The sequence below is a fragment of the Carica papaya genome, chromosome 7, assembly GCF_054855325.1.
Source record: "Carica papaya isolate Zhongbai chromosome 7, ASM5485532v1, whole genome shotgun sequence".
Taxonomy (NCBI): Eukaryota; Viridiplantae; Streptophyta; class Magnoliopsida; order Brassicales; family Caricaceae; genus Carica; species Carica papaya.
The window spans coordinates 9,071,629-9,081,351 of record NC_142315.1 but is presented as its reverse complement, the minus strand read 5'-3'; the positions used below and the strand labels follow the sequence as shown (position 1 = coordinate 9,081,351).

Genomic DNA, 9,723 nt, shown 5'->3' with positions numbered 1-9,723 from the left:
AGCAAAAATCTATCCCACCAGAAGGACATGAGATCACGTGACCACTCATGATCATCAACTTGACATTACAATTTACGTCCATTCCAGAACCAGCAAAATAGCTGTGAGTTCCAATTCATATTTTACTAGAGACAATCTGTTCAGGCTGTCTCTCATTTCTACCTTCAACACTCACCATGAACTGATAGAATACACATCATATGGAACTGACCTCATATTTCCTGTTCATGGATTTGGCAATGAAACTACTAAGTAATTGGGAGATTGTTAATTTTATCAGTTTGGCACAATGTTTACTATTTTCAGATTTTGATTTGTAGAACGTTCCAAAGATAATGAAGAATCAAAGAAGACTAGAAAACCAAATACAACAAAAAAAAACATGAATTAACAAGGACACTAGGTTCCTCTACTTAGGGAGTCATTTCAGGTGCACGGTATCAAGAGATTTATATGATTTAGAGCACATTCAAGCCTATGGACTATGTTTCTTTTAAGAAAAATAATAGCCTATTGATTACGTTAATACAGTCCTGAACTTCGTGAGCTTTTACTTTGATTTGTAATGGAGATATATGATCTTGATGGGAACATCAAAACTTTAAGTGAAAGAATTATGATATTGTTATTCTAATTGAAAATATATGTGCTTGTTGAGAATAAAGACTCAATTCACTAGGAATCAATAATTTGAACTTAAACTTTTGAAGACCGATGATTTAGTCATATAAAATTGTTGGGCTAATTGTCCTTTAGCTTGGAGGGTTACAAATAGTATTTTCAGTTAGCTGGTGCTTCTATGCTATATCCAGGATAGTCTTAAATGGGAAGAAACTGACTACAATTAAATCCCTGGTTCTAGCTTGGGATCACCATATGCACCAAAGATCCATGAAAGAGCACTACGAAGGAATGTGCTGACCACAGGTTGGTGTAGGAGGCGGGATCAATGGGGTCCTCTAGCAAACCACATAACAATAAAACCAGATCAGAACAACACAGTAGTTTGGCATGCAGGTAATCAAACATCTGAGCTTCTTTCAACTTCATTACCAGTTAGTCCCATCTAAAAGCAATTCTGTTAATTACTTAATAGCCAAAACATGTCTGTGCTCCTTTATGCTTCCAATTATCTTTACAAAGTCATTAAATAGTTTTGTCATTTCTTTGTGCAAAATATTAAAATTTTAAAACAAAATATACTGGATATATCAAAAAAAATCTAAAAAAAATAGGTAGGGAAAAATACTTTCTGGATTATGGCGATAAATTGTGGGTGTGTGACAGGATAGCTTTCTTTTTCACCCCATTAATTTATTTTTTTTATTATTATTTTTTTATATTAGAGGAAGTCAGGAAACAATCAAGAAAAGGAGGGGATACCCATACCAACCCAAAGTTATGCCTAAGCAACTTCATCAGAACTGGAGGAATTCAAATTCGGGATATCAGGTAAGTATCTGAGTAAAGAGCAACGGTTTAAATATTATACTAAAGAAATAAGTCACCTACGCACCGTCACCTTGTGAGCTAATTCATAAAATAAACGTTATTGAGGAAGATTAGTGCCGGCACCATCAACTGGGTTTCTAAAATCAGCTTGCCTGGTTGAATCCGTTACACCTTCAGCTTCTAAATACTTACTAAGATGCTTGTCATTCAGATTTGCCTGTTCGAGGAATATTAACAAATTGATATGATCATCTAAAGATACGCGTGAAAACACACATGGTAGCCAGAAAGTAAGTGTAAAACAGAACGAAAAACATACAGAAAGACAAGCCCTGTATTTCTCCCACTCAGATAAACACTCCTCTTTATCCCACTGACCTTTAACGAACTTCTCCGCATACCACCTGCGCTTAAAACAAAACAATCAATAAACAAGAGATCTTTACGGGCATAAGAGAAAAGCACATTCCCCATTTTTGACCTGTTAAAGCAATTGTGGTAAGCAGCTCTGAGATAAGCACACGGCGATGTTGACGACGACGAAATTTTCCTGTCTCTCTTGTTGATCCCCATCACCATAATCAATTACGGCTTCTTTCGATTATATCAAACAAATTCAGGCAAGTTGTGATGCCTTATTTTCTTCCTGGTTGTTCCGGGTGTTCCGTCTGCCTATTTCTCCTTCTCGCGAGCAGCAGACTATCCATGTCACCGCGATTCCAACAAAGAATATTTGAAGATACGAAACGTATACGGTGCTTCTGAGTAGGTATAGAATTTCTTAGGTCGTGCTTGAGATGAATTGGACCTTGGGGCTTAAGCCTCAGAGTCCAGATGCAGGGCCGTATCAGTAGTTGAGCCATTAGGGCTTCTATTTTAACAGAAATTGATCGCAATGGTGTTTGACTGGTTTTTTATGCTTTGAATTTATATGATTTTCAGTCAATTTAAATTTATATAACAAGTATTCAGATATCTAATTTTTTATTTATTTTAAGGAGTTATTAACTATTTAATCAAACTTAACTTTAAAGTTCTAATTATTTTATTGACTTTAAAAAGTTATTAAGTATTGAAATAAAACTAGAGTTAATTGAAATTTTAGTAAAATTGGAACACCCCAAAACTATTTTATTTTTGTATTGGAATTTTTTTTAGATTTTATTTTATTTTTTAATAGTTAATTTATTTTGTAATAATTATATATTTAATTTAATTTAATAGAAATAAAAATAATAATAATGATAAAATTAGATAAAATTATTTTTAGGAATTAATTAAAAATGATTTTGAAAAAAAATGGGTGAAAATTTAGATTCTGTGGTATTTTTGAAAAGAAAATCGAAAACCGGAGGTCAAAACGTAATTTAGAAAAGATACACCACGTCAGCAGCCACGTCAGCAGCCCGGTCAGCAGCCCCAGTCAACCAGAACATGCCGCGTGGCAGGAATGCTGACGCGGGAAGCCACGCGGGACAGGGCCACGTGAGCGATCCGCGTGCGCGGGATCGGACAACCCAGATCCGTTCCCGCGCGCACGGACGACCCAAATCTCACGCGTGCGAACAGGCCAAATCAAATCACGCACGGACGGCTCAGATCGCATCGCGATGGACGACCCAGATTTATTCTCATTTAATTGCGATCGGACGGTCCAGATTAAATCGTGATGGACAGTTAAGATTAAAAGGGAAATGTTATAAATAACCTCACCCACACCTAACCCCAAACCCTAGAAGCCAATACCCTCGCCGGAGAAGACGACCCAGCCACCGGAGGAACCCCCCGCCGTCGCACCGGAGGATTTTTCGACCGCCAAACGATGTAAATTTTCTCCCCATGGCTCGTTTTTCGATGCTAAATTCACCTATGACCAAATCAGAACCAAACCACCGGCCAATCGGTCGGAAAACACCACCGAAGCCCAGCGGCGCCGCTGCGGCTTCCCTCAATTTTTACCTCCGATGAGGCCCTTCCCAGTTCCCATTCGATGCAATTTTTACACCACTGTGATCACCGTCCTTTTCTCTACAAGTTGACCAGAGCAAAACATCAAATCGCAACTCGTGCCAGAGAAGCCGCTGCACCCGAGAGCTCCGCTACCGGTAAGTCTCGGTTTTTCGTGATTTTTTAGCCCACCAAGGGCCCTAAGGGTGTTTTATCACAGGAATCAATGCGATTTTGGCCGAATTCGGTCGAAAACGGCCAACCCAAGGTGAATCGCCGCCGTGGGCAGCAGCACCATCGCCGGAGCACGGCAGAGCCGCCGTCCCTGAATTTTGATATTGGCCGAAAGGGCCCTGGGTCTGATTTGGGATTTTTTGGGGACACGTACAGGTACCAGAAGTGTGTTTCAGTTTCCTGGGAAAAAAATTCAGGGAATTTAGGGACAGCCCGTATGCGCAGTGAGAACCCGATTTCAGACCCCGAAACAAGTAAGGATCTCTCACCCTATTTTCTATCACGGCATTAAAGCTCAATAAATGATAGAACAGTATTTCATGAATTAATATATGTGTATAATTGCTTAAGGTTGCTAATGGAGCCCGAATCTGGTGTATTTGTCGGTCAGTTGTTGTTTGATCTATTTTACAGTTTTAAATGCAGTATGGTACCTGATGTGTTTATTTTATGGTTTCGTATGCATGAATCCCAGTTTCATTTATTATGGTTTGAATTATGGTGAACCCGATGTTGTGTTGTTTTGTTTGGTGTTCATTACTGGTTTACATGTTTATATTTAATTGGATAATTGAGACCAAGAAAAATGGAAAAAGTTATGTGAATTGATATATGGATAATGTCGACAGCCTAACTAGATATCTTGGGAGATGGTGGACGGACCGGGTCTGTAGGGAACCCTACCGGGAACGTGGTCTCTCATATCGGACGAGATATGGAGACCTTATGTGTTTTAGCATCCATACCGGACGGGGTATGGGGACGACTCTAGAATCAAGTTATTAATGTGAATGGTTCACGTGTAGCGGGGACCCCTTATGGATCCCCATGAATACTAATAGGCTGATAAAAGAGGAAAATTGTTATCTGATGATTGAAAAACAAAAGTTTGATATGTGTATGTTACAAAGTGTGCATGATTTTATAATGTTTATGATGTTATTGTATTTTATAAGTTGTCTTTCATGAATCTCACTGAGATAAGTGGACAGTAAAGGTTTTTATTATTGATAAATGAGTTTGCTATAAATTATGCTCCATTAGTCGTTTTTTTGTTTTCTACCAACCTTTACTCCTGTGGCAGTGAGATAGTGTGATATCTTTACTGGGCTAGTGTAGCTCATTCCTTACTTAACCATTTCAGATCAGGAAGACTTAGTTTCCGAGCCCATCCCGTAGGAAGACGGCGAGTAGATGACTAAGGATTTCATAGATTTATTTATAACATTCATTACTAGTGTTTACTTCAGTTAGTTCATTCTTTCATACGTTTAATACGTTTTGGTTATTGTGTAAGGGATATTAATCAGAATTTTTATTTCACTTCCGCACTTAGAATTTTTAATACATACATTTTCTTTAAATTTCCAGGGCCGTTACAGTTGGTATCAGAGTTGCATTCCTCGGACTCATCCCTTACACAATAATGCTTAGAGAAATACCCACCGATAAATCGTTACTCAACTCTTCCTTGTGAAATGCAGGTGCAGAGAAATGAGGAGAGGAAGACCCCCACTAAACCTAGCGGCCCGGGATGATTCGCTTCAGAAAGATGTGGACAGAATATTTGAGATGCTGGAAAGGATCATGGCCGCCCAGCTAGGTTGAGAGGAGAGAAGAGAGTTACCCGAACCTCCCCCACTACCACAGCTTGAGCCACCGCTGCAGCAAGCGGATCCTGAGCCACCCCGACACGAGCCTGCTCCACCACAGTACCACCCGGCACCACCGCCGTAGTGTGAACTGGTGCCCCAACCACCGTATTGCCCGACACCATCACAGTACAATCCGGTGCCCCCACTATATCAGCAGGTGCCACCATAAGGCCCCCTAGTCTATCCCCAGCCGAGCCCAGTCCCTCTTCCACGGGACCCAGCTCCTTCCTTGATCGACCCAGGCTACATAGAGAAGTACAGGAGACGGAACCCTTCCACTTTTGCATGGGGATCCTTTTTCGAAGATGCCCAGTACTAGTTGGCGAAGACTGAGAGAGCTTTCAAGACCTTGGGAGTGGTTCCTGAGCAGAGAGCTGCCCTTGCTTCCTACATGCTGGTAGGGGAAGCAGGTCATTGGTGGGAGCTCAAGCAGACCACCCTACCTACACCAGCCACTTGGGAGCAGTTTTTAGCAGCCTTCCATGCGGAGTATCTTTGTGAGCATATCCGACACCTAAAGGAGATGGAGTTTGTTTAGCTGGTCCAAGAAAACATGACGGTATCGGAATATGCTCGTAAGTTCCTAGAGCTGGACCGATACTCCCCGGAGACATTGATGGATGAGGGCATGAAGGCCAGGAGATTCCAGTGTGGCCTCCACCCAAAGATCAAGCAGCACTTATTGGTACTGGAGCTCAAGACATACTCTGTCGTTCTAGCAAATACGCAGATTGTGGAGAGGAGTTTCAACACCCGCCCTCAGTTAGCAGGGAGTCACTGACCCTCAGCACCACCTTGCTGCCCAGCACCTACTGTGCCGGTCCAACCAAATAAGAGGCCCAGACCAGTGATCCAGGCCTCTCCTCAGGCTCCAAGCGCACCACGTGGAAAGATCTGTCAGCACTGTGGCAGGGATTATGGGGATCGACCATGCTACCGCCTCAACAACACCTGTCGCATATGTGGTAGTGCCCAACACTATGCAAGAGAGTGTCCGAGGAACCAGAACCAAGGAAAATCTCCTTTTAAGGGCAGGGTTTACAACCTCACCCAGCAGGATGCCGACGCCGACCCGGACGTGGTACAGGGTATGTACCTATCTGTGACCATATTGCTCATGTTTTATTTGACACTGGTGCATCGCATTCATTTGTTTTGACATATTTTTGCATCCAAACTTAATGTATCACCTGATAAACTTGATTCAATGTTGTTTGTGTCTACTGCTGGGGGTGAAACACTATTAGGAAAAGTTGTCTACAGGGCTTGTGCCGTAGAGATAGTAAATAGGAAACTGAGTGTAGACCTGCGATCAGGTTACCATCAGGTGAAGATAAGAACAGAAGACATCCCCAAGACGGCCTTTCGAACCAGGTACGGTCACTATGAGTTCCTGGTCATGCCATTTGGGTTAACCAACGCCCTGACAATCTTTATGGATCTGATGAACAGGGTCTTCAGAGAGTTCTTGGATCAATTTATTATCGTGTTTATCGATGACATCTTAGTCTACTCAAAAAACAAAGAAGAACATGCTCACTATTTTGCCCAAGTTTTGCAGGTCCTCAGAAAAAAGAAGTTATATACAAAGTTGAGTAAGTGTGGATTCTGGCTTAAGCAGACTGCCTTCATAGGACATATCAAATCGAAGGAAGGAGTATCAGTGAATCCCGAAAAGGTTGAACCGGTACTTGACTGGGAGAAGTTGACATCAGTTAAGGAAATCTGGAGCTTCTTGGGAATGGCAGGTTATTACCGTAGGTTTGTTGAAGGATTCTCCAGTCTAGCAGTTCCTCTAACCCGACTCACAAAGAAGAATACCAAGTTTGAGTGGAATGAGGACTATGAAAGAAAGTTTTCAGAATTAAAGAAGCGGCTGACTACTGCACCCGTGCTAGCTTTACCGAGTGGATCGGGGGATATACAGTTTATAGTGATGCCTCCTATCTAGGCCTGGGTTGTGTCCTGATGCAGCATGGGAAGGTCATAACATACGGGTCCAGACAGTTAAAGAATCATGAGAAGAATTATCCCACCTATGACTTAGCCGCAATCATACACGCTTTGAAAATCTGACGCCACTACTTATACGGAGAGACCTTTCAGATCTATACCGATCATAATAGTTTGAAACACATATTCACTCAGAAGGATCTCAACATGCATCAGAGAAGGTGGATGGAACTCCTTAAAGACTATGATTATTTTTTTATACCATCTGGGTAAGGGCAACATGGTAGCAGATGCTCTCAGCAGGAAAAGTACAGGTATCTTAGCCCATTTGATGGTTTCAGAATGCAGACAAATTGGGGCCACACAACAGGTTTGACTTCATGACATGAGGAGAGTCACATGTTTGGGCCGCCTGACAGTCCAGCCCGGGTTAATCCAGAGAATAAGAGAAGCCCAATCAGTCGACCCCATCTTAATAGCCCGTAAGATCGATACAGAACAGGGAGCGAGCTCAGAATTCTGAGTATCTGTCGATGGGTTACTCCGGTTCCAAGACAGAGTGTGTGTTCCAGACGACAGCGAGTTAAAGAGAGACATCATGACAGAGTCCCACAGCTCGAAGTTTGTCATGCATCCTGGAAGCACCAAAATGTACCAAAGCATGCGACCCTGGTTTTGGTGGAATGGGATGAAGAAAGACATAGCCGACTTTGTATCTAAATGCTTGGTATATCAGCAAGTCAAGGCAGAGCATCAGCGCCCAGGTGGGCTACTTCAGCCTTTACCGATCCCGATTTATTAGACCTTTTGAAATCTTAGACAGGATTGGTACTGCTGCCTACAGACTAACACTGCCTCCAAAGCTCTCCAAGGTCCACAATGTGTTCTACGTATCCATGCTACGTAAGTACAACCGGGACCCCTCTCATGTCTTGGCTCATGAACCACTTCCACTCCAAGATGACTCATCTTATGAAGAAGTACCAGTCGGTATCATGGACCAAAAAAGCAGGATACTTCGCAACCGAAAAATATCATTTGTAAAGGTCGTGTGGCATAACCACACGCCAAGGGAGGCTACCTGGGAGCTAGAATCAGACTATAGAGCCCAGTATCCTCATTTGTTCAAGCAAGAGTAAGAGGCAAATTTGGAAACCAAATTTCTTTAAGGAGGGGAGAGTTATAACACCCCAAAACTATTTTATTTTTGTATTAGAATTTTTTTGGATTTTATTTTATTTTTTAATAGTTAATTTATTTTGTAATAATTATATGTTTAATTTAATTTAATTTAATTTAATAGAAATAAAATAATAATAATAATAAAATTGGGTAAAATTATTTTTGAAAATTAATTGAAAATGATTTTGAGAAAAAGGGGTGAAAATTTGGATTCTGATGGTGTTTTTGAAAAGAAAATCGAAAATCGGAGGTCAAAACGCAAATAAGAAAAGATACACTACGTTAACAGCCACGTCAGCAGCCCCAGCCAACCAGGACACGTCGCGTGGCAGGAACACTGACGCGGGACGCCATGCGGGACGGCGCCACATGAGCGATCCGCGTGCGCGCGATCGGACGACCCAGATCCGTTCCCGCGCGCACGAACAGCCCAGATTTCACGCGTGTAGACGGCCCAGATCGAATCACGCACGGACGGCCCAGATCACATCGCGATGGACAGTCCATATTTATTCTCATTTTAATCGCGATCGGATGGACCAGATTAAATCGTGATGGACAGCTGAGATTAAAAGTGAAAGGTTATAAATAACATCACCCACACCCAACCCCAAACCTTAGCCGCCAGTACCCTCGCCGGAAAAGATGACCCAGCCACCTGAGGAACCGGCAGCCGGCACCCGCCGCCGCACCGAAGGATTTTTTTACCGCCAAACGAGGTAAGATTTCTCCCCTTGGCTCGTTTTTCAATGCTGAATCTACCCGTGGCCAAATCGGAGCCAAACCACCGACCAATCGGCCGAAAAACACCGCTGAAGCCCACTGATGCTGCCGCAGCTTCCCTCAGTTTTTGCCTCCGATGAGACCCTTCCCGGTTCCTGTTCGATGTAATTTTTACACCACTATGATCACCGTTCTTTTCTCTACAGGTTGACTGAGCAAAACATCAAATCACGACTCGCACCGGAGAAGCTGTCTTACCCGAGAGCTCCGCCGCCGGTAAGTCTCAATTTTTTATGATTTTTTTGCCCACCGAGGGCCCTAGGGGTGTTTTATCGCAGGAATCGATGCGATTTTGGTCGAATTCAGCTGAAAACGGTCAGAAACGGCCAACCCGAGGCGGATTGCCACCGTGGGCGGCGGTGCCGTCGCCGGAGCACGGCGGAGCCACCGTCCTGGAATTTTGATATTGGCCGAAAGGGCCCTGGGTCTGATTTGGGATTTTTTGGGGACACGTGCAGGTACCGGAAGTATGTTTCAGTTTCTCGGAAAAAAAATTCAGGAAATTTAGGGACAGCCC

General features: G+C 42.8%; 1 protein-coding gene across 7 annotated transcripts; it reads right to left on the bottom strand.

Moving 5' to 3' along the window:
• Positions 1–671: 671 nt before the first annotated feature.
• Positions 672–2,345, bottom strand: LOC148252933 (protein phosphatase). 7 transcript variants are annotated; one of them, XR_015813257.1, is made up of 5 exons: positions 1,934–2,335; positions 1,772–1,856; positions 1,517–1,669; positions 1,390–1,424; positions 672–959 (listed from the first exon to the last, which is right to left on the bottom strand). XR_015813257.1 is itself a non-coding variant. In XM_088207336.1 (4 exons), the coding sequence occupies exons 1-3, from the start codon at positions 2,029–2,031 to the stop codon at positions 1,550–1,552; spliced, it is 303 nt and encodes a 100-aa protein (XP_088063462.1). In that variant the 5' UTR covers positions 2,032–2,335; the 3' UTR covers positions 672–959; positions 1,523–1,549. The 7 variants fall into 7 exon arrangements, 5 of the variants coding, with proteins under 5 accessions (XP_088063462.1, XP_088063460.1, XP_088063461.1 ...); XR_015813258.1 differs by having other exon boundaries at positions 1,523–1,669; XM_088207336.1 differs by lacking the exon at positions 1,390–1,424 and having other exon boundaries at positions 1,523–1,669.
• Between the last annotated feature and the right edge of the window lie 7,378 nt (positions 2,346–9,723).